At 41.1% G+C, this 23,835-nt stretch overlaps 2 protein-coding genes across 5 annotated transcripts in view; one reads left to right on the plus strand and one right to left on the minus strand.

The window, feature by feature from the left end:
• Positions 1 to 5,975, plus strand: part of CSGALNACT2 (chondroitin sulfate N-acetylgalactosaminyltransferase 2) — a 32,688-nt gene extending 26,713 nt beyond the window's left edge. The window contains exons 6-8 of the mRNA XM_066554901.1: positions 1,587 to 1,681; positions 2,716 to 2,797; positions 3,969 to 5,975. Of these exons, the coding sequence (XP_066410998.1) occupies positions 1,587 to 1,681; positions 2,716 to 2,797; positions 3,969 to 4,261 (470 nt within the window). The 3' untranslated portion in view covers positions 4,262 to 5,975. The remainder of the gene's footprint in view (positions 1 to 1,586; positions 1,682 to 2,715; positions 2,798 to 3,968) is intronic.
• A 6,904-nt stretch (positions 5,976 to 12,879) lies between these two features.
• Positions 12,880 to 23,835, minus strand: part of RASGEF1A (RasGEF domain family member 1A) — a 146,042-nt gene continuing 135,086 nt past the window's right edge. For all 4 annotated transcript variants that reach the window (XM_066554259.1, XM_066554256.1, XM_066554257.1 and 1 more), the window contains 9 exons: positions 21,725 to 21,946; positions 21,372 to 21,446; positions 21,037 to 21,129; positions 19,278 to 19,380; positions 18,913 to 18,992; positions 18,089 to 18,280; positions 16,851 to 16,974; positions 16,522 to 16,594; positions 12,880 to 15,496 (listed from right to left, as the gene is read on the minus strand). In XM_066554259.1, the coding sequence (XP_066410356.1) occupies positions 15,472 to 15,496; positions 16,522 to 16,594; positions 16,851 to 16,974; positions 18,089 to 18,280; positions 18,913 to 18,992; positions 19,278 to 19,380; positions 21,037 to 21,129; positions 21,372 to 21,446; positions 21,725 to 21,946 (987 nt within the window). In that variant the 3' untranslated portion in view covers positions 12,880 to 15,471. The remainder of the gene's footprint in view (positions 15,497 to 16,521; positions 16,595 to 16,850; positions 16,975 to 18,088; positions 18,281 to 18,912; positions 18,993 to 19,277; positions 19,381 to 21,036; positions 21,130 to 21,371; positions 21,447 to 21,724; positions 21,947 to 23,835) is intronic.

The raw sequence follows: 23,835 nt of genomic DNA on the forward strand, positions 1-23,835 counted from the left end.
GTATGTTCCCCTATTGGTGCTGGAAGGGAGCCTTGTCACCCTGCTTGACTTCAGCTGACCTGTGCTGAGCATATAGAAAACAAGGAAAACTCAACTAGAATCGTGGGGCTTATTCAGTACCACACACCCTGGAAAATGAATCACACTCTGCCCAAAAGGCAATAATATTTAGACTGAGAAATAACTTCTGCCTTAGTGTAGCTTGTTTTAAGAACATGTCTTTCTTGTACAACGTACAATTTTCATGTTTTCTTCAGATTTAGTTGTCTGAAAGAAACCTGCTCAACTTAATTGCTTTTACAATTAGACTGCATGTAAATCTGTATAACAAAACTCAGAGTAACACTCTAGAGTGGAAGATGATTTTTGTTATGCTGAAATCTCTAACTAAAGTTTGGTTTATCTCTTCTCACACGTGTATGTCCAAGACGTGTCACAAAGGAATGGTTTGAGCTACAGTGTGCTCCTTATGGAGACTGAGCTCATGTTCCACTGTTCCATCCCAAGCTCTGAAATAGTGATTGTTTTTCTAAGTTTGTATGATGCTTGCTTGTTCTACAAGCTTCTGCCAAGAAGGGTAAAGCTTTCTTGAGTTAACAAGCATGCTACTGAAGATCTCCTTCTGTCAAACTGTTTGGGTTCTTTTTTTTAATGCTTACTTTTGTTTCAAATTTGTTGCAGTCAGAAACCATTTTCTCCAAATGTCAATTTGGAATCAATAGATGTTTTTTCTTCACCTAACAAGCAGGCAAGAAAATTTTTCAGAAACCAGCTATTTGGGTTCTGTTTCTTGATTTTTCTTTCATTTGTCTGTCTCTGTTCTTCATGAAACAAGTTGTATAAATAATGGGAAAAATTTTGGAGAGGAGTATTTTGTGAGCTTTAACAAGAAAGAGAGTTCAAGAGACTGCTTGAAATTCGTACTGGCAGGTTGTCACCTATGTTTCAAATGAGATCTGAAAATGCTGCTCCCTCCTTCAGAGTTCATGCCCAAGTCAGGATAGTGAATATTCTTGTGGACTGTTGTCAATACTTTTGCAGCATTGGTGATGCAAGACATTCGTGGAAAAATATTTACCTGGCTTCTGTAAGAGACACAGAACTGGTGTTTTCAGCATAGTCAGGATTCTCATGATGCTTGATGCCCTTGCAGGATATCCTGGGAGTACCTGCTTGTACATGTCTGTGGACAGAGATAAATTCATAAAATTCAACAATGCAAGGTGTTACTTGGATTTGATTATTTTTAGTTTTACTGCATATCATTATTGCAGGAATTTTTCAGTCACCTGGAATGATACTGAGATATGTAATATTTTATATAAGCATGTATAACTATATATAAAAGTTAATCCAGTGTAATATGTATAATAAGCATACATATGTATTTTTTTTAATCCTAAGGGCTCTGCCCACTGGATGTTACAGGCTTCCTAGGTGGGCAATCTTAACAGCTAGAACTTGTTTTTATTTATTTCCACTAGAGGCCCAATAGGTAATCTCTTACATAAAAAGAGTGTTTGTGGTTTCTTTTTGCCTTCAGAAAGTATGCCCACAGTGAGTAACAATTATCTTTTGACTTCCAGGGAAAAAAGTTTTCTATCCTGTGGTATTCAGCCTTTACAATCCTGCTATTGTCTATGCCAATCAAGATATACCACCTCCTGTGGAGCAGCAATTGGTAAGCAGCTTGCTTTATTCTGGGTAGAATTAGGTGTGCTTTGTATTAAAACAAAATTAAGTCTAACTTAATAGTCTGTTTGGGATATCTTATGGCCTTTGACACTGCATATCTAAACAGTTCTCTCCTTTATGGACAAAGCACTTGGAAAAAACCTTCCACCTAGTTTAAAAGAAGTAATTGCAATTAACCAAATGGAGTTGGTGGTTCTGATCTGCTGCTTATTGTGGCTTGACAAGCCAGTATTTTAGGAGGATGGTGGCATTGCACGGCAGCAGCTTTCATCTTATGTTCCAGCAAACAAAGCATTGGTGAAAGGCGAAAACCTCTGAACAACGTGTCCAGTCTGACTCTTTCGAGAGACTGCATGGATGAAATTGGGTTTTGCAGCTGAAGCTTCTGAGATGGACAGGTTTAGAAGAGGAAAATAAGAGAGTAGTATGAAGAAGAGTTGTATTAAATGAAAAACATAATAGCTCTCATTCCCTACGTTGTTTGCAAGGATCCTGCTGAAAGCCAGAGGCAAGGTTTTACATGTAGTCTTGGATAATCACAGCTGAGAGAGGAGTGAGCCTCTGCCTGACAACTCTTCTGTTCACTCTTTTAAACTTAACACTATTGTGGTTGTGGACTTCAATCACAAAGCTTATTTTTCACGTCATATCAGATCAAGAGACAAATGTGGCCTTAGAAAATGGGTAGGAAGTGGATTGTTGGGAACAGATGATTTAGCCATGGGCTAATTTACTCCTTGGTCTGGGCAGATAGACAGAAAATAGTGGTGCAGGGCAGGCAGAAACTGCTGTGGAAACTGCAATGAGGTTGAGTGGAATTGGAAGGCAGAGGGTGAAGTGAGCAGCAGGTCACTGGGAAGCCCCACATGAGTGCATGACGCAGAAATACCAGAAGTGTTATCATGCTCTATCCTGTCCTGAACACATGATAGGAAGAGCTTAGCTTTCTGCAAAACCAAGTGCCGTGTACCTCCTTGGTTGTATTGTACATTTCAAAATTGTACTGGTTTAAAATTGCAGGTACACAAGAAGGATTCTGGTTTCTGGAGGGATTTTGGCTTTGGGATGACTTGTCAATATCGGACAGACTTTCTGACTGTTGGTAAGATGAGACTAAAGAAAAAAAAATTGTGTGTTTAAAAAGTGATTCTCTGGTCTTACCTAATGAGAGGAAAGTAATACATTTATTTCTTGTATTATTTCCCCATGCCCAGCAGTCAGACTTGCTTGACAAGTTTGACCAATGAGATTAATTAGCTTTTCTGGATTTTGATGTCCCATCTGTTGAGTGTATTAAAAGAAAAGACACAGTTTTAGTAGAAACATTTCATTCTAGAATTTTTTTGAATACTGGTGGGGTTCTTTTGGTACTTTGTGTCTGTCTGAAGCAAATGAATCAAGTTTAAGAAACATGTCACTCAAATAAGCCAGTCACATAGACAAGAAGCATTCAAATCCTTTCTTTTTAAATAACCTAGAGAAGTTGAATACAGTTGTTGGAATCTTTAGCAATGTGCTTTGCCCCCCCTTGTGGCATGTTCTTAAAACTGAGAACAGCTTGGTGTGCTTAAATGTGGAAGATAGTGCTGAGCATGGTCTGCCAGAAGATGTAAATCTGCCAGAAGATGTAATGACACAGCCCTGCGTGCTGTCTGGTGGCTTGAAAGCAGGCTGATTGCTAAGAGCAGTCATATTGCCATCTGTATGGTAGTGCTAAATGAAGACTTGATAATTCTGGAGTTTTGAAATAGTACAAGAGCCTGGGTTGCTCTTCACTGTGATCCTGGAAAAACAAGAGAACTTAAAATGGTGAACCATGTTCCTTTCCTTAATCCAGCCTTTTGAATTGTGACCTGTGGAGTAATTGCTGGTATTGTTTGAGAGGATTTCTCATACAGTGCATGGCTGCTTCCTTTTCCAGCTGCTAAAATCCATTATGCTTCCTAAAAATAATTCAAAAGCATAGCAAGTCAGGTTTGCCTACAGTTTTCTGCAGCTGTCACATGGGATGTCATGCATAATGCAACTTGGAGACACTGCTCTAAGAGACTTTCTGAAGTCAGCAGATCTGTGTCCTGGGCAGTTCCCACCACAAAGGATGTGCTATCCTTGAAGCTCCTGTCCCTCAGATTGGCGTGCCATGGCATGGGAAGCTTAGTTAATTGCTGCAGAATTTCTGGGATGTCATGCCAGATCTGGTAACGCGTTAGGCATAAAGTGTTGCTCTCCTTGCCTGTGTGCCCAGGTAATGATTTCTGACGCTGTTTCTGTAGGGGGCTTTGACTTGGAAGTGAAAGGCTGGGGCGGCGAGGACGTTCACCTGTACAGGAAGTACCTGCACGGGGAGCTGATGGTGGTCAGGACGCCGGTGCCCGGGCTGTTCCACCTGTGGCACGAGAAGCACTGTGCGGACGAGCTGACCCCCGAGCAGTACCGCATGTGCATCCAGTCCAAGGCCATGAACGAGGCGTCGCACTCGCACCTGGGCATGCTGGTGTTCCGCGAGGAGATCGAGGCGCACCTCCGCAAGCAGGCCTACAGGACTAACAGCGAGGCCGCGGGCTGAGGGACTGAGCCCGGGCACTGCACCTCACTCTCAACCAGCACCGTTCTACAGCCTTAATGCAGCTTACAAACACAGTGCCTCTCTTTTTCAGTGAAGAAGAGTTTAGAGCGTTTTTGGTTCTCGTGTTTGTTTTCCCAGTGATCCTTTGACTGATACCCACAACTCTGAGGTGTGAGTTCAAGCACCTCAGTTAAATTGGACGGCCCATGTAGTTCAAGGAAAGTGTCTTCAGTGTCGACTGGAAAAATCTCTGGAATGTACAATTCAACACTTTTCCATGTGGTACATTTCTGTTCTTATGTTTGCATTCTTTTGAGAATTAAATGAAAAAATCTTTCGTGTGTTGAGTATTTTCAGTCTGTATGGCTCACTGCACTGTGACTTTAGAAGGATCCTATACTTAGACTCCATTGTAGAAACAAGAGGAAGGTGTGGGAGAATAATCTCACCATGAAAGGTACATGGACATGCTGACCAGTATAGCAGCTATGCAGGGTGCTGATTCCACAGCAAGGGCTTGTGCCTCATTTGCTGTATTAACAGACATTGACATGGTTGAAGAGAGAATAATTTGGGGGGTAGGAATGAAGATCCTTTTAAGTGGAATTTTAGAGCATATAATGGAAGTTCACACTGTGAAGGAAACGCCACCTTCTTATTTCAGTGATGGAAGTTGGGAACATTCCAGCTTGGTGTTTCTGTGCCTGCTCTTTTCCCACAGTAGATGCCATGTCCCTTCTATAAACTGAGCTGTGCTATTAAACTTGTTTGCTTAAATATTTTTGGCCTTCACTCCTTCTTATTCCAAGGCCCTGCCTATGTATCTCATCCTTTAAGTTGAGGAATCACCTTTTCATTACCATAATAATTTATTAGGGGCCTGTTTACTATTATGTCAATATTTTCCTTGTGCATTCTTTCTCTTTTGGGCATTTTCCTGACATGTTTTTGTAAGGTGTCATATACTCGTAGTTGTTTCAGTGGCTGAAAAAGCAAGTGCTATTACAGTCTTTTTTTATACCATGCTCTTCATTACACTGATCATCCTAGCAGCCTTACACATTTTCAGTTTGCGGATGTTTTAGGGTTTTGGTTTTGGTTCTTTTTCCTCTGGGTCAAGTTTTTTTTGGTTTTTCTTCTGGTTCTTATTTTGTTTATTGAGTTTTTTTGAGCATGTTTAAGCAGAATTATGCTGTGGTCTCATTAGTGCCTTGTACAGTGGCACTACTACTTTGGAACTTACTTTTGGGTGTTTTGGGATGCATAAACAGTTCAAATGCAGGCAAGTCATTTTACTCCATGTTGTCTTATATGATACCATATGGCATGCCTCATTTTTTAATAAATTTGTTTATAGAATGAATGCACAGAATGCTAATTCAGTGGTTAAACCATTTGCATGGTTTCTGCTGAATTTACATGTTAGTTGAAAACCTTTCTCAAACCAGGTAATTAAGATCTGTTTATGGATTTATTTTGCTCAAGAATTCTGAAGGCAACTAAAGATTTAAATGGTTGATTTCTGAATAGCAGATATGCTGTGCAAATATTTCTGGGCACTGATCCTTTTTTATATGTATATAAAATTCGCCTTTATGTAACTTATTGTGGAGAACAGTGTACTGTATTGTACTTGGAGTGAAGAGAATGCATTGCAGGACTTCTTGCAATTGATATTCTCAATATAATAAATGGAATTTCTGCATTTTAGAAATTGTTTTAAGCTGTTTCTTTGAAGTATGTTTGTACAATAATATTGTACAGAGCATAACACACTGGATTCAAATAATATTTGCAGTGAGAAGTTCAACCAGTTCAATTTTACCATCTCAGGTCCTACCCAGACCCGATACCAGAGTTGGTTCCTTGGACAACTTAAATTTACACCAGATTTGTCTTACTTGGATATCTTGGTTGTTGTTAACAAAAATTGTAGGGTACTGGTGAGGACAAGATGAAACACATTGGTATTATGTCTTGGGATGTAGATACAAGTGGGGCACTCTCCTGAGTCTCCAGCCTTTAAAACTTCAGGACAGCTGCTGCTGTCCTGGCTGCACAAGAATGAGCATCCAAAAATGCCTCTCCCTGACACCAGCACTGCTTGGCACGCCCTGGAGTGGACACAGAGCTGGGCACAGGCCCAGCATTGCTGCACCTCAGCTCTCAGCACTCAGGCGCTGCCTCAGGAGGATCCACTTGTCCCAGTTCTCATGTTTTGGAAACATGGCAGAGTGGTGATAATCACCCAGGTGTCTCAGGTTCTGCTGTTTTCCACTGCGTGGTTGTGCTTATCAGCAACAGCAAGGGAGATCAGTGTCAGCTGCCCCCATCTGGGTGATGAAAACCAAAGTGTGGTGGTGATGGGGAAGGTCTGGAGATGAACCAGGAACCACTTGGGAAACTTTTTTCCACTCATTATCCCAAAAGGTGGAAGCAAATGCATTGGAGTTAAAAGGAAGTCAGAACACTTGGAAATATTTAATATGTGTGTTGGGCAACATACACAAGTCTTCCAAATGGCTCATGAGTTGAGGATTTCTGATTTTACAGGAGCCCTTGCAGGCCTGGGGTTTGCCTTATCAGGTTCAGCTCCCTGCAATACCCACCTGTGTAGGTGTTGCTGTGGCACACAGCAGCTCTGTGCACCCCATGTTTGAATGCACACCATTGCCTTTCCTCTGTAATGGAACCAGAACAGCAATAGTGGGATATGCCTTTATTAAAAACAAAGTGATTTCAGTTACCTGAGTGTGTTCAGCTTCTGACTGCCTTTGGGCACAGCCACACTGTGCTGCAAGCACGTGTTTGTGAGCAGCAGTGTTGCTGTGTCCCAGTTCCTGCTGTGAGCTGTGACCCAGGGCAGGAGTGCCCTTTCCCAGTAACGTGGGTAACTCTTCCTTGGATGTGTTTCCTTACTTCATCCAAGAAAGGGAGCAAGTTATTTGTGCCTCAAATACAAAAATCTCTTGCTTGGGAGCAAGACCTGCTCTTGGCTTTCCCAAGGTGTGCTCTGCCTGCAAAGAATAAATCCCACTCTGGGGGGTTTATTTAGCTTGTGGCGCTGCAAAGAGTGACCAGTATCAGGCTTTGGAGTCACAATCTGTGTGCCCAGGGTCGGTGCTTGGGTTACATGGCCAAGTGCTGGGCCTTGTCCTCCTGTTCTGACAGATGCTGTTTACATAACACACTTTTTTTGAGCTGTGGTCCAAGTGTTTTCCTGGAGGAGTCACTGTGTTTTAGTGCTAGAGTAGTAAATATAGTAACACTTATTTAAATAGGAACATGCTCCACTGAATCATGAGGTAATTTTTGATTCTGTTGCATGCTATTCACATAAATTGTAACCTTTTCCAAGGAATTTGCAAGCTGTAGTCTTCCCTAGAGAGAAGTGTTCTTCATTAAAAGAAGTCAAGATGAGATTAGTTCAGGGTGGACTTTTAGTTTAGACCCTTGCAGGAATGAATGTGGGTTGTGCTTTTGAAATTGTTTAAATATGTTATTCAATTAGACTAGTAGATACTGGTTTAGAGAATGAGCAGATACAGACGGAAAACTGGAAAAAACTTAGGGAAATACTTCTGGGTCTCCTGAATCCAGAAGAAAAGACTGAGTTTTTTTAGTTCCATAAGGGCCTTTGGACTCTGAGATCCACACACCTATGAAAATCAAAACTTATTTGTAAACTGTGTTCAAGAAGAGAATGGCATCAGGAGGGAAGGAGAAGTGATAGGTGAGCCCTAACCACTTGTATCTGAATACAGACATTTAAATGGTTTTAGTTCGTGCCAAAATATAAACTAGAACAAAATTTTTGTCTTGTCAGATCCATGAATGAAAGGAATAAAGCTTCAAATAACCTTTAAAATGGTGTTTCAGCATAAATTAGCAACTTACTGATGCACCAGTATAATGATAAAAGATTTCTGTGTATCAAAAGTAAGTGTAGCTTTCATTTTCTTGAGGTGTTCTTGCTGACTGTGACTCCCAAATACATCTTAAGGAGAAAAATCATTGCAATTTTACTCAGCTGTGGAGGAAAATGAGGATAATGAGCTTAAGCTGTGTCTCATTCATGCCCCAACGATGCTCAGCTTTTCCTTGTTAGGCCTGAGGGGCTGCCCTGGCCCAGGTGCTGGCAATAACCAAGGCAGCTGGGCTCAATTAGCCCTGGGCTAGGACTGCCTGCCCTCAGTTGGGACCTGGAGCTAGCAGGGAAAGGTTCTTCTCCTTCTTTTCCAAGAAGTGTGTCTCTCTCCTGGCTTTGGGTGAGTGTTTTATTATTTTTTTTATTTTTGAGATTGCACTAGAAAGGGAATAGCTTCCACCTTTTTGTTAGGAGACCTTGTGTGCTTCTGTAGAGGTTGGCCTGAAGGGTAGGGATTGGAGCTGGGATTTGCATGCAAGTGTTGTGCAGCAAAAGTACTTCTGACCTGCAGGTAGAATGTTAAATAAATCCCTTTTATATTTAAGTCTAAGTGTTTGCATAAGGTTTTATTAAAATACAGCATTGTTTTGGTTAGCTTAGTTTCTTCCAGAGGAAGGTAAAGAAGTCCCCCTGAACTTGGAGTTTGTGGTGATTTAACTGGTTTATTTGAGCTGCTCTAAATGTGTCTGTTATGTGGTGAGTTTTTCTGGAGCATTTTCAGTTCTTACAGCTTTAAGGTTGCCTTGTAGCTACAGGGCTTGTATGTGGAATATCACTGAAGTGTTTTGATCTATGTCCTCTCAGCTTTCTCTATAAGTGGTGTAAAAACCCTTTGCTGGTGCAAGTTAGCAAAGGGCTTTAGAATTTTCTTTCATAGGTAGACTACTTTGCATTTGTACTTGACTTGCAGGTGAAGGAGGACATGAACTCATTCCTCATTTATTTGTGTTTGTTTTGGGATTTCTTTGTCATTGCTTTGTCATTTGCATATTCAGGTGGGAGCATGTGCTCTTTGCCAGAACCTGTGAGTTCTCAGACTTTGAGTAGAAGTGCTGTTTTTAAACAAGGCTGTATCTGTGGAGTGAAGTGGAATTTAAGGCAGAGGCTATGGGACAGCCTTCGTGGATGTGCTGTCTGACCTGGCTCCTGCTGAGGGCAGTGGCAAATGTGCCCAGGCAGCAAAGTCACAGCTGTGAAACAACAGGGAAGCTTCTCCTGTGAGGAAAAGGGGGAAAATGAGATTGTCCCAGTGTGATGGATGTGGAGGAGACAGACAGGAGGTGAAGCTGAGCAGAGCTGTGGAAACACGAGCTAGCAGGCACAGCATGGCTTTGGCCCTGTGAGAGCCTCAGCTCTTTGCACAGTTCCTGCAGCCTTGTGCAAGCTTAAGTGGCTTCTTGCTGACTTCATTACAATCCATGGGGAAAATGATTGTGTTAAAGGGATAGTCTGAAGCAAAAATAAAACGCTTTGAGATTGCTTGGTGCTCAGGAAGGCTTTGGAGAGCAGCTCTGAGACAGCTTTGGCTACTCTCAGGTTGTGACTCGCAGCTTTTCCTGGGGAGCAGCTGGGATGGTGCTCTGGCCTGTAAATGCATCGATGGAGCAGATGTTGGGGGGGGTGGTGTTTGTGTGCTCTTAAAAATCTTGTCAAAGTGATTTTCTTGGCTGCTGGATTATTGTGAAATTCTTTTTGGAATACTTGGGTACTCGAATTTTTTAAGTTGTAAAGTGAAGTAAGAGGTGTATAGAAAAACAGAATGGATTTGTTTGCATCTGTCAAACTATTCATTTTTTGCTTGGATTTTGAAATGTGTTAGAAGTGGTTTGGTTTTTTTTCCAAACTGAGGTCAGGTCATCAACAGTGAGCTATTATGTGCCCAGACAAGAATAATTCACTGTTTCATGAAATTCTTGTATTACCATAAACATCCAAGACTTCACTCGACTCCATCACTTAGAACTGTGTTTCCTGAGTTCCTCAGTGCTCTGTTGCTGTTACTGAGGACATGTTGTACTTGGTTCTTTGATTTGATAGATATTTGTGGAGGTGGAGTGTTGTTAGCAGTATCTTCTTTGATTTGAATATAAACAATGTTGTGTAAATATTTTAAAGGAAACTTAGAGTGTTGACACTGATGGATAGCAGGATGCTATATTTAATTTAATATGCCACAGAATCAGAAGAGGCCATAGTGTGCTCATGTGACAGGGATTAAAAAGATGTTAAGTAGTTTTCTCTGTAATGAGATTCTGTTGGAACTCATTTGACTTCTGCCCCCAAACAAAATTGCATTACTTTTAAGATTGCTGCTTAATCTGAAGTAGCTAGATAAGATTAGACATATTAGAAGCAAATTTCCACTAAATTTCAAGTTTCTTCTTTTCTGTCCTGGATGAGATGAGGCTGTTTGAAGCTGGTGCTTTGGTTTGTGTTCCCTTTCAGCTTCCTTTCAATCCTGTAAAATGGTCTCCAGGCCCAGTGCTGAAGTAGGTTTGTGAACAGGACTCCTCTGTGTGCCCACAGACCTGGGCTTTGGCTTTTTGTTTGTATGAGTGCGTTTAGTTTTGGTTTGTTGGGGAGGTTTGGTTTCCTGGTAGGTGCTACTAATAGTTTCAAGTAACTGTGCACTGTTTTTGCCAAACAGTGTTTGTGACAGGACTTCTCTATTTCAGTGCTTTTTATGATTGGCTGAGTAACCAGTACTGTGAAGTAGGCATCCTAATAGCTCAGAAACAGTGCATTTATTGGCTGTTGCATTTCCTGGTGGTTTGAATATCTTCCTCATCACACATCTGAAGGCAGGGCACAGTATGCCTCAGAATGCCCAGCACTCCCTGCCTGGCACAGAGCTTGATTGCTTCTGATACTTCTTTACAGAAATAAACCACTATCCTTAAGTAACCTTACAGCAATTATCTGCATTCATTTTCTGTGCAAGAGCTGAATGTGCTATCAGGAAGCCATAAGAAACATTGATGTGAAAAATTGCTTATAACATTGGAAACACTAGAAATGCTTCCATTATTTATTATTAACGTGTTAGAGAGATGGTCATAATTTTTGTTGTACCTCCACATTACTGCAGAACTATATCCCCAAATGTGGTTTCTCTCTCTTCCAAAGCCCAAGGTCCATCTTGGGAAGCAGTGAAGGACAGCAAACCTCTGTGCTGTCAGGGAACCTCTGTCAGAGCCCATAGGAATATGCTGGAACCTCAGAACATTCCCAGTTATCCCTGCCTTGCCAGGGACAAGCATGAAAGAAGCCATTGCTAATATTTGCATGCTTACTGGTCTGGAAACTTCCTTGATAACATGTATTAACAACTGCAGATGAATTGTTTCTGCAATTTGATTTTTTAAATTATTTAAGTATCTTGCTGTCCACAGAGCCCTATTCAATTGCTGCAGAGAGCAAGGTCAAAACTGTGCTTCCACACACTGCTTGTAGGCTGTTCTGGGTAGCTGGGAAGCTGGGGCTGCCCTTATAAAATTTTGAAGGCTGAAGAGAGAAGATCTGTCAGCACATCCTCAGGAGAATGACTGATTTCTCCCCAAAAGATGTGCTAGTATCAGTTGGCAGCTAACTGCTCAGCTGAATTTTGGCCCGTGAGTTATTTGCTAAAAGAAAGTTGTTTCTTGGGAATTATTAACTTGATAAATCAAATTGCTGCTAACGTAATTTAAGGATACCTTCCTGGCACTGAGCTGCTGCTTGTCACACTGTGTTGTGCTCTAATGGCAGTGAAGGGCCTGGAAAGCCATTCTATTGTTTACTCTTATGCCTGTGTAAGTAGCTAATTTATCCTAATGACTGGATGGGACATAATTGGAAGTGAGTTTTTGAGGATGTAATATTCATATTAATTATGAGTGTGAACTGGCCATCAGGAAGACTCTTATCTGCTCGATCCCCTTAATGCTGGTAAACATCATTATCTGTTCTAATGAGCTGTGATAGCCCTGTTCAGCTCTGCAAGTGTGGTGTGGGTGTCTGGTTACCAAAACCATTTCCCTAGAGAGTTTCCAAGAGATCATAAATGCTTATGGGGGCTTCCAGAGCTCCTGCCTTTCCAAGATGCAATTTTGTTTTCTTTTTCCAAGGCTTATATCCCTGAGAAAGGAGTGGCACTGGGGCAGCCGAGCTGGATTTTGTTCACAGCTCTGTGCTTGTCTGTTCTCTGTGTCACCCTGCTGAAGGGGCTTTTTCAAGCAGGGCATGAAAAAGGGCAGTGGTTGCAAGCAGAGGTGCTGGGGTGTTGCAATGGCAGCAGAAGCTTGCCACAGGAAACCCTGCTGCAGCCAGCAAACGTTCTGTGCTCTGCTGCTCAAAGGGTAAATACAGGGGGAAAAAATGAAATTCAGCTCTTATGACACAATAGGGTTTTACACAGTGGAACTGTTAAACATTTCCGTTGAGAGAACAAAAGTATTCTGTAGCACAGACCCTATCAAATTCATGAAATACTACTACAGAAAGAACATAAGAATGGCAGTATATTGTTGGCTTAGTGTTGCTCTTGCCTTTGCTGAAAGAAATTTAAGTATTTCATATCATAGCTTTTCAAGTCAGAAGGTGACCAGTTGGTTCACTGTGACCATATTGCCTTCCACACCTCATTCACACACCACTTCTGGCTTGTGGTTTGATACAATTGCGAGTGAAAAATAACTATGGGAAAAGTTAGTCATGGTTGAAGCAATTTCTTTTTTTATTAATGCAAGCACATCCAGTCAAACACAGAATATCCTGCTTTATGGTACAGCTTTATATTTAGCATTTCAGCTCAGAATAGCAAAACACAGTATTTAAGGAATGTATCAAACTTGGGGAGGAAAATAAAAAGGAACCAATGTAGATACTGCATGGATTTCAAGTATATGCTTGGACTGATTGACCGGCAGAGTGCACATTCATGTGAAAGCTCTTTCATACATTAAGTGTTCTAAAATTGAATTTCAAATATATATTTTTTTTCCTTAAATTTTAAGCATCCCTTTTAAACTTCAATTACATAAACAAAGCTGATATACAATCCCTCGTATAGTGTCTGACAATGTTACTAGCTAGAACATCTCTGAAAGTGCAAAACACTGTAATAATACAGTATAAATATTCTTACTGGAATCCAGGGCTGAAGGCCAGTACTTCAGCACAGGAAAAATAGCAGCAGGTCATAAGAATTATCCCTTCCCCTTTCCTGGGCTGTTCTTGTTAACTGTTAGTATTCTACTACTTCTTTCCTCGTGGTGTAACTTGCTTTTGTTTCTCTTTCATGCCAATGCTATGAGAATAGTAAAATGTTGATTTGTCTCCCTTCCTTACACCAACTTACTCCTCTAATTTTAAGTATTTGTCAAGGGGGAAGTGAAAGAGGGAAAGCATTTTAATTTTTCACCGTGCTCCAGGGCCAATAAAGCAAATTTCTGCTAAGTGCTTGCAGATGCTGTATCAAACAGTGGCACTGCAATTGGCTGTAGGCACTCAGGCAAGGAGAGTCTGCTGGGCTGGAATAAACCAGACCCTCAGTCCAGCAAGTCTTGCCCCTTCTTCAACAGAAGGCAGAATAAGATAAACACCATCTACCTAGAGCTGGCCATTTTTCATAAGTCCTTGCAGAGGTCCTCTGCAAGGCTGTGTTAGGGAGGCTGTGACCACTGCCAGCTTCAGAGGGACTGTTTTTGTTGGATTTTTTTAATGAACAAAAAAGAAAAACCAGCCTAATAATCTGGCTCAAGTTATTATCTTATATTCAGCCCTCAAGCCTTCGGAGGGAAAATTACTGAAAAAGAAAAGTAGGCATTTGTGGGTAATAATTTGTTCATTAGACGAAACAGGTTTTAATCTGAGCCTGTTTTTCTTTCTTAACTCAGAGATCAGTTGACAGAAGTCCTAACTATATTTTTTTTCTCCCTTCTTAACAGAAGCTCTTCAGGTACATAGATAGTCAAATTAGGTATAAACTCAGTACTAAAAGGAGAAATTAGAAATGGCAAGCATCAGTGGGTTTGCAGATCACCTCTAATTTTGGTACTGACCTGTTCAAAGGTTTGACTAATTTCTCAGAGTGTTTACCCTTGGATTTCAGTGGGTGCTGTCCCAGACAATTAACCATGGCTTGCAAAAGGCTAGAAAAACTTACATTCCAAGTGTGTCTCTGTTTTAATTGTCTCTAAGTGCAGACTGGACTTTTCAAAGGAACCAATGGAATTAAATGACCAATTCACAGCAATGAACTCTTCTTAAGCTTTTTGGAAACTTTAGCCTTAACTTCAAATTGGACATCTGAGTTTACTTCCCCTTCTTCCCTGGCCCATGCTGATTTTTTGTTTTCCAAAGACTCTTTTTAGAAAAGCATATTAGGCCTGTTTTGCAGAGATTATAATCTAGGTTAGACATTCTTCTCTTCAAACATAACAAAAAAAAAAAAAAAATTCCCTGATTTTTCAAAAGGAAAACACAAACTATTCTGACAGCCAGAATGTAAAGGATAGTTCCCAGAAGTATTAACACTTAGACATGTGTGCATCCCCACATGTGCACACACACATACTCACACACAAACACACAGACCCAGCAGTTACCCCCTCTCATCTCTTTACATCACGTAACAAAAATAGGTTTGCTGCACCATCAGTGTTACAGGCAGGTATACTCTACTTCATGTGCCATAATTCTCCACTTTATTTAAAAAGTACATTGTAGCTGGTTTGGAGACATCCATATTTTTATTTCCCTTACTTCCAGCCCAGTCAGAAGGTACAACTACACAAGCTCAGTACCTTGTAAGGCACTATTTGCTGATGGAGGAGAGGAACAAACACTTGTGAACAATTCTGCTGATTTGAAGGAGACCCTTCATTTCAAAGCTAGGGAGACATACTGAGTGTTCTGTAGGATACTGGTCCAATGGGGTATTTAACCTGAACACTGGCTTCAGTTAGGATGTGTGTTTTAATTTGTATTTGTTTTGGTGGAAGTAATAAAAAATAAAAATTTGGATGCGGATAGAATAAGATACCATCTCCCATGATACATTTCATCTCTGAGAACAGGGCCCTGCCCTTATATTTAAAATAAAAAACCAAAACCCTTCAGTAAGTGCCTTAAGGTTGACATGTGAAATATTTACCACATTTTATTTCATAAAAGTTACTGTATGTACAAAACAGACCTCATCCAGTGAGGTCTTTCTTAGCTCAGTCCAAGTCTTTCATTCAGGTTGTAAAAACATGTCCATTAGATGTGCTTTGAAGTCTGCAAATCTGATCCAAATTTCTCAGGCTCTATTAAGCAGAGTTGTCCTAAAAGACAAAGCAATAAAAAAAAAAAATTATCTATTTTCTATCCCAACGAAAAGGTTTTAATTTTTGGCAATAGATCTATCTGGCATCACTAGCTGACAGCCTCTCTTCAAGGGATAGATTTTCAACTGCTAGAAACTGGAATAAATCTGGGCATTTCAGTAGAGATGCTGACATTAAATGAGATGAAAATTTACCTTGCATAACATTACCCGAGGCCCCTGGGATGAGCTCAGGCTTGTAACACATGTTGTGTGTCTGTCATCCCAAACCACTGCAGGCTGAGCAGTGCTGGCTTTAGTGCAGGGTGCATTGCATGGGGGCTGTAAGTGAAAAGCTCACAGGGACATCCTAGGAAATGTTGGGATCAGTGGGAAACTGGATCTTGTCTGGGACAATGCAGTCCCCATGTGCCCTGACAGAGCTCAGGGCATGCAGGCTGTGTTCGTGCCCTGTCTGCTACAGGTGTGTCAGATCTTCATGTTTGGCACAATTCACAAACCTCTCTGCCTTGGTTCAGTGCTGGAAAAATCCTAATGAGTTGATCTCATCATGTACAGGGGAGTGGTGCTTCCCATTCTCAGGAGGATGAGGAGTCTTTGAGACTTTATCCCTTAGGGTAGGCTGACAATTACCATATTCCTAGAAATTTTCATCCTTTTATATGATTTGTAAGGGCATAGCTGCGATGAGAGCACTTTGTTAGTGTCTCTATAGGTTTGTTCCCCTGAGAAAATAATGTCTGAACACTACTACAAATGCAGATTATTTTACTGTATTTGATAGCCTAAATGAAGGATATTTTTTTTCACAGCCCCAGCAGTGATCTTGCAGCCTCAACAGATCTGCCTAGAACAGCTGTATCAAAATCCAAACCCCAATGAAATTTTTTCAGATTTAAATTTTGAAGGAAAAAGAACAGTATTATGGTTTTAAGCTGGGTATGCAAATAGGACAGAAAAAGCTGATGGTTACATGCCTCTGTGTGTCTGCAGAAAGACTCATGTTCTGAGGAAGCTTCATACCTGAGTGTTTTCCAGCTGTCTTTTTCCATGTGGTTTTCTGGACCTTCACTTTCAAAGGATGCAATGAACAGAGCTGGTAAAAAAAAAGTAGTAACAATCAGATACATGAGTTCTTTACCTGAGGGAAAAAATCTAAGGGTTACAATATAGCAGATGTAACTTGTCAGTCTTCATTATAAAATTTGTTCTCATCAGAAGCCAACAGGAAAGTGATAACACTTGGAAAATTACTAATAAAATAGGGCTTTGCATGTATATATTTTTCATCTGCATATTTTGTACTTCAACATGTAGAAAGACCCACTATAATGTTCAGCAAGGGATTTTACCTTCTTCACTATAAATAGGTGCTGTGAGTAGATAGGTCTGGATTTTCTTGTCTTTTTCAAAAGGACACTCAACCTGCTTCCATGTCAGGAAATCATGAATCTGTCTTGAAATTTCCCAGAACTTCTGCATGAAGGAATTAAAAAAGTATTATTAAAGTAGTACTTGTTTTCTGTGAAATATTAGTTCGTTTCTATTTCAGAGCCTCCCAGTCTTATTCTTTATGCTGCTTTTCTTATTGTCCCTTTCTCAGACTTAGACAGAATTGGTCACAGCACCAGCCTAACAGAATTCAAGAAGTATTTGGACAATGCTGTCAGGCACATGGTGTGACTCTTGGGGTGGTGCTGTGCAGGGCTGGGAGTTGGGCTTGGTGATGCCTGTGGGTCCCTTCCAACTCTGCATAATTCTGTGATTCCTTGTTATCCTATCTTCTTATGCCTCCCCTCATTTCTCCCTCTTGCTGCTAGTTCCTCATCTGCTGCCAGCCTCAAGTTTAGGACAGTGTTATCTCAGCCCACCATCTGATCTTTTGCCTTCAGGTTTTTTCATCATCAACCTTTCCTTCCTATATAATAGTGTCTATTTTCTGTGTAGAGTGTCTAAATTCCTGTGACTGGAACTGGATGGTAAATAGTTTATTTGCTTTACTTTTTACATTTCCAAACTTCTGTTTAAATGAAATGTGACATATCTGATCTTTTCAGAAAGCACTCTTTGAAATTGGGAAATCACAGTAACATATAGAAACATTTAGATATCCTTTCCTTCCTAGGATTTTAAGAAATCTGTAATTACTCAGGGTTTGCCCTGTATCTTCTGTGTGCTCCCCTCCACTTACACATGATGACAATAAGATTTTGTCCAGATGTACTTTTGACAGACTGTGGTCACTTGTACATGCATGTTCATTAACTGGGGAGAGAACCCAGAAGCTGTAGAACCTCCCTTGCAGACCTGAATAAACCCCATTACAGGCAGCCAAACTGATGAGGTGAAATCAGCTAAGGCTGATGACTCAGCCTAAAGTGACCTGTTAAATTTGATCAGATATGATGGCTTGCTGCCACAGAAAAGCAACTGCTGGCTTTCCCAGAATCTGATTCCAGTCAGCTGCCCTGGGTATGACAGCACTTGGTGTGGCCCACGTGGGCACCGAGGAATGGGTGATGCACTGAGGCCAGGCTGCAGTGCAGCAGGTTTGGGTGTCAGAGCAGTCTGGGCAGCAGCAGGGGCCCACCTTGAAGTTGATCTGCCCGTTGGGCAGGCGGTTGGTGTGGATCTTGTGCAGGAAGTAGATGTCCTTGATGAAGAGGTTGAAGACGGGGATGACGATCTTCTCGCGGCTGCTGTGGGCGCCCTGCGAGCGCTGCGCCGCGCCCTGCAGCGCCGTGCGGTAGTTGCAGAAGTTGCTGGATGGGTCCATGTGGTGCTGGTTTTATACAGGGGGGAAAGGGAGACAAGTAACACATGTTTCTAGGAATTAAAAGCTTTGCTCTAGCCATCAGAGCTTATTCTTTGTAACTTCATTTGGTCCCTTTTAAGGTTTTCGAGGTAGGGTAGCTTTATACTAATCAGGTCTGGGTGCAGGTTTTTGTAACTTCTACCTTGCTTGGAAGGAGGGCTCTGTACTGGCTTTGCACCTATTCCATGGACAAAGCAGACCGAAAGAAAATCATAAATGACTCTCTGGGGGGGGGGAAACCAAAGTTCTCCTTCGCTGTCACCTCTGTTTCTTATGATGGTTTCAATCAGGTTCTGTTTCCATGCAGGTCCCCACTAGGTGGAGTCCTCCAATTGGTTTTAAGGGCAGCATTCACTGGAGTGGAGACTGCCTCGAAGTTAAACTGGCAAAAATACTCTAGGAAGAAATAATCTAGAGAGAGCTGGCATCTACTTTTCATTGCAACCAAGCAGAGAGTTTGAAATGGAGGAAACACTCTCATAACGTTTATGTGCTGGTGACCACTGACAGAGGTGCCTGCTCTCTGACACAGTAGCTAGCAGAGGTTTGGATGAAACTATTTGGTGGATTTCTATACAAAGTCAAAACTTTATACATACCTCTAAAACATCAAATTTGGCTGTTTTGACCTTGGACCAGGTTTTCTTTAACCGTGCCACAGGGCTCAGGTTCATGCCGGCTGAATGCAGGGAGAGAGGAGACAAAGAAACAACTGAGTTGAAAAAAATACTGGGCTAATATAACTGGGCTTATATATCAGCACCACACATTCTGGGAGGTGTCTCAGGCTGACAAGCTGCAACTGAAGCTCACCCACCCACACATGAATCTGTCACTGGCAGACACTGTCCCTGGGGAAGTGTGCATGCTGATGTGCTCGGCCAATTCAGGGCAAGTGTGAGCAGTCTTGCCAGTCAGGTTGTGAAATGGAGTGCCTTTTGCCATCTGTGCTAAGGATACTCACAGATAATAGCCATCATGGAGTTGAAGTTTCCAATGTTGAAGCATTCTCTTGCCACATCAATGAAAAATTCCACCATTCTTGTACGCTGCTTTTTCTTTACAACCTGGAGAAAAACCCAAGAGGGAAGGGATGGTTTGAATTTTGGGTAGGATGTCAGCCAAAGGCACTGTAGCAGGTTCAGTGAATAGACATTTCAAGACTTTGTCCAGCTAAATCTTAATATAGGCCTCAGGATTTTTTGTTAAGAATAATTTTTAATAAAACAGCAGAAATATTTGGGACTACTACCAACTACTTGTGTAGTTCTGAGGGAGTGCACATCTTTGTTTATACAAAGAAGTCCATGTCTGGGCAATTCTGCATAAACAAGCTGGATACTTTCAGCAATTTCCTGTTACTGAAAAAGGAAGATAATGTGACACTACCATCAGAATATACGCAAAACATTTAAACCTCTCAAGAATGGGGGGGGAAAGCATCAGACAGGCTTAAAGTCAGGGGCATGGAACCTAAATGTGAGAGAAAGCAACTGCCACATCCTGCTTTTCTGGTTCTGCTGCATGTACTCCTGAATGACCTGTTTGTTGGGAGCAGGCGGTGAGGATGAGCAAATACACAAATTCCCACCCACGCAAACGTGCACAGGAACAAGCAACTGATGCTGAGCATCTCATCTGCAAATTCTTTTATAAACTGCAAAGCAAAATTAATTATTGCCTGGATTGCATTCATTCATGAAAATATTTTCCCTGTTTAAACCTAAAAGTTCTCTCTGGCTTATATAAAAATGACTCCTAAGCAGTGACTGCACAATCTCTGATCTAAGTACTTAAGTTTCTGTCATATCAAAAGAAAATGGTTCAGTAGTCAAAGGCCTGGCTTAGCCCTCAGTGTGCTAAAACCTTTCTTTGATGGTTTCTTAAATGTATGAGCCCTACCAGCCAGCTCTGGAAGTGTCTTGGTGTGCCTCTGCAATATATTTCTGAGGGCAGGAAATCTTAAGAGATTAGGATCAGTCAGTACATTGGACTTCATGAAAATGCAGCAGGCATTGGGATTCCCATGGAAGGGTGCCTGAACAACCAGGAATAGGAAAAAAATATTCCAATTTGCTAGAACTGGAATTAATAGAAATCTAAAAAATCATAATAAGAAGCTTAAAAGAGAACACACATGGAAAAGAAAAAAAAAAAGGTTTCTGGGGCAGTTTCAGTTTTCTTCCATTTCTTTGCCTATTATATGACAGAAGTTACCTTAGCCTCCTCTTTTACTTTTTTTTAACTTTCCAGTAGTACACTTTCTTTTCATATTTAAAGAAAGCTTATTCTTGATTTTTCTACAATGAATGTTGTATGAATAAAATGAATATAAATTTAAAAATTAATATATTACGGTGCTAATGTTATCTAAATGCAGTGGAAGGACAGCTGTTTATTGGTAAATCTGCATTTAAAGAGGAATATTTTTAAGAATCTTTTGCTGTATTCAAAAATAGATAAATCCTAAAGAGCTCCCAACTCAGTCCACACAAGTTCCATTTCACTGCATGACTAATGCAGCTGCACAAAATTAAGGAATATATGCAAAGTCAAACATAGCCTTGAACTCTTAATCATCTGAGCATGCAAATAATTTAATGCTTGAATAATGCTATTATCTTTAATTGCACTGCTAATGTTTAAATCTCATTTAGACCACTGCTTGCCTCTTGTCCTTAAGGCAGGATCCCTTTGGTATCTTGTTTTCTATGCACACCTACCCGACAAATCTCTGTAGCCACCAGCATGCTGAGACAATTGAACCAATTGTCATAGGCCTCCAAATTATAGGTTTTGGTCACATCACTTCGGCACTGTAAGAGAACAGGTCACCTATTAAACCTCTCCCGTAGCATGATAAAGGCAAAGTTTACCAAAGGATAAACTTCCTTTTCATATCTTGACAAAATCTTGTTGTGTGTGTTTTAAGGCATGAGCTTAAAGAAGCTTAGGAAATGTCAGTCTTTGTTGCACAGGGTATACTCAAATTATGGAGTTATTATTCTTTACCCTGGTTCATCTACGTTTCTTTTTCCATCTGTACACCTTTTTGTACCTTGTGATTATCCAGGGAGTCCATGTGGCTGACAATCTGCATCAGATCCTCTGGATAAATGTTGCTCACCCTTTCCTGTGTTTGGAGAGAGGAGAGATTGTCATTGTACAGACAAACAGTTCTGTGAAAACAAATCAAAGTTAGGAGAACATTTAGGAAACTTTATCTTCCTTGAGCAAGGTGCTTTTATCAGTGTACCTAACTGGTCTTGTTCATTGCTTGACTTGGTATTTTTTTATTAAAACACTGGAGGCTCTCAGTGAAGCCATAGCCAAATTCCTATTGATGAGTATGTTAATAATGTTAATATTTATTAAATAGCAAGCAGAAGTCTCCACTCCAGTCAGTCTCACCAGCTCGATGTAGGTCAGCTGCTGTGCCAGGATCAGAGGGTCACAGCACACACTCAGGATGTCCTTCTGGCTTGACTGGGGCTTGGTTTTGAGGATGGTGCCCTTGTCAGTGACAGGCTGACGGAATTTCTCTCTGATTTCCTGGTATTGGCTCCGTGCAGAAAGGGCCATCAGGAGATTCTGTGTCATCTGGCTAATGATCTTTTTCACTGTTCCATTTTCCTAAGCAGAAGGGAGAAACAACAACTGCTGAAAACCTTTAGCTATTGCAGACATGGATCACCAGAGAATTTCTGCCTGGGAAAAATAAATGCCTATTATCCATTTTCTTTCATCTTTTCTGAGCTGATCATTCTGTGACAAATGACCTTGTCCTAAATACCCACACAACTCCATAATGACCCTGTTCTGCCTGCCTGCCTCCCCAGCTCTGCTTTACTTGGCTGGCTGGTCTGCTCCTTTGGGGAGTGCCCCATTTCAAAGGCATCTGTGTCAGCAGCTGGAATGGGCATGTGAAAGGTGCTGCAGCTGCTTGCACAAGGCTTCCTGGACCCTCTGTGCATCAAGGGCCAAAAACTCTCATCCTGATCAGACCCACTGATGAATCCAGTCTGTCTAGCCCAAGCAGAATCTGGGGAATTCACATCATGTCCAGGAATATACCCCTACAATATCCTAACTTAGCTTTGAACAGCTAAGTATCCAAATATTTATATAGGAGCACAATATACATCATGTTCTCAGAAAACTGAAATGCCTTTCCTGTTTATTGTGTGCAGATTTTAAACACAAGGTTTGTAAGGATTCATTGAAAGGTAAAGCCACAGGAACACAATCCATCTGCTCAGTGTTTTGACAGCTAAGGTGATTTTTTTTTTTCTGCCATTGTGTCCTACAGACATTTCTCTGAGATCACCCCTAAAGAGCTAACTTGATTGCTTTCCTACCCCTCCATCCTGTCTGCTACTGCTTTAAGTGACCCAGGTTTCTTCTTCTGCTAGGAAAATTAATTCAACCAGACAGTCCTTTTCCTCACAGAATCATTCTCTTGCTTTCATGCAAATTACTTTTCTTGAAGTTAACCACAAGGTTCACTTCTGCCGGTCCTCACTAGACAGAACTGCAATGAATCTGTGACCATTCAAAGGAGCCACTACTGTGCAGTGATGACTGAAATTATGCAGCAGATGTGGGAGATGACTACCAAATACTTGTGTATTGCCTGTTATAATTAAGCAATAATGGTGTCAGAATGGTGCTTTACAAGGCAATAATCTGACTCCCAAGTGAAATCAAATGAAAAGCTGAAGGCAGTGTAGCTCATCTTGAGGCTGGATTACTGCTGAACAGCAGCTGTCTGGAGTCATTTCTGATACTGTGCTACAAGTGTTCAGAAATGCCAAGGGAGCTTGGTGGAGGGGACTAAAACAAAGCAGAATTCTCCTCTCTTATGCTGAGCTTTCCACTGTGAATGGTTTGCCTTCAGCCACTGTGCCTGACTTGCCCACGTGTCTGGAGGAAGCAGACCTGCTGACAGGATTGCAGAAAATGACACTTGAAGATAGGTGAGAGTATTGCAGGTATTATGTACAAGTGAGGAAAGAAACTCAGATATGAGAAGCTGTGGCTTACTTAAGCTATTATGAATTCATTAGCATCTTAATGCTTAGACAAATGTCCTTAAGAGTTTTAGCAGCTTCCTTTCATTACTAGTTTTACCCTAATTTTCCCTACAACTTTGGAAGATAAGTCAATGACTACACAATGACTTGTACCTGTTTGAGTTAATTTTTACTAACTTTGGGGTGCAATCCTGGCTGCAGCCAGTTGGTATGCTGCTATCACCAGGACAACACCTGACTGCTTTGTGTGAGTTCTCAGGTGACTTTCTACCTTTATGTATGAAGAATAGTGTCCTAAGGGGATTTGAAAAGGCTTTAAAATACAAAATAAACCCCCAACCTTTACCATAATTCCATGCTGAAGCATAATTCAATGTGCTAACAAAAACTTAGAGTGAGAGCTGCTTTTTGTCAGTGTCAAATTAGTATTTCCTAGGGGTCAAATGAAGCACAGCTGTTCATTGATGAACTTTGATTAGCCTTGTTAAG

This window comes from Molothrus aeneus, chromosome 8 (genome assembly GCF_037042795.1).
Source record: "Molothrus aeneus isolate 106 chromosome 8, BPBGC_Maene_1.0, whole genome shotgun sequence".
Taxonomy (NCBI): domain Eukaryota; kingdom Metazoa; phylum Chordata; class Aves; order Passeriformes; family Icteridae; genus Molothrus; species Molothrus aeneus.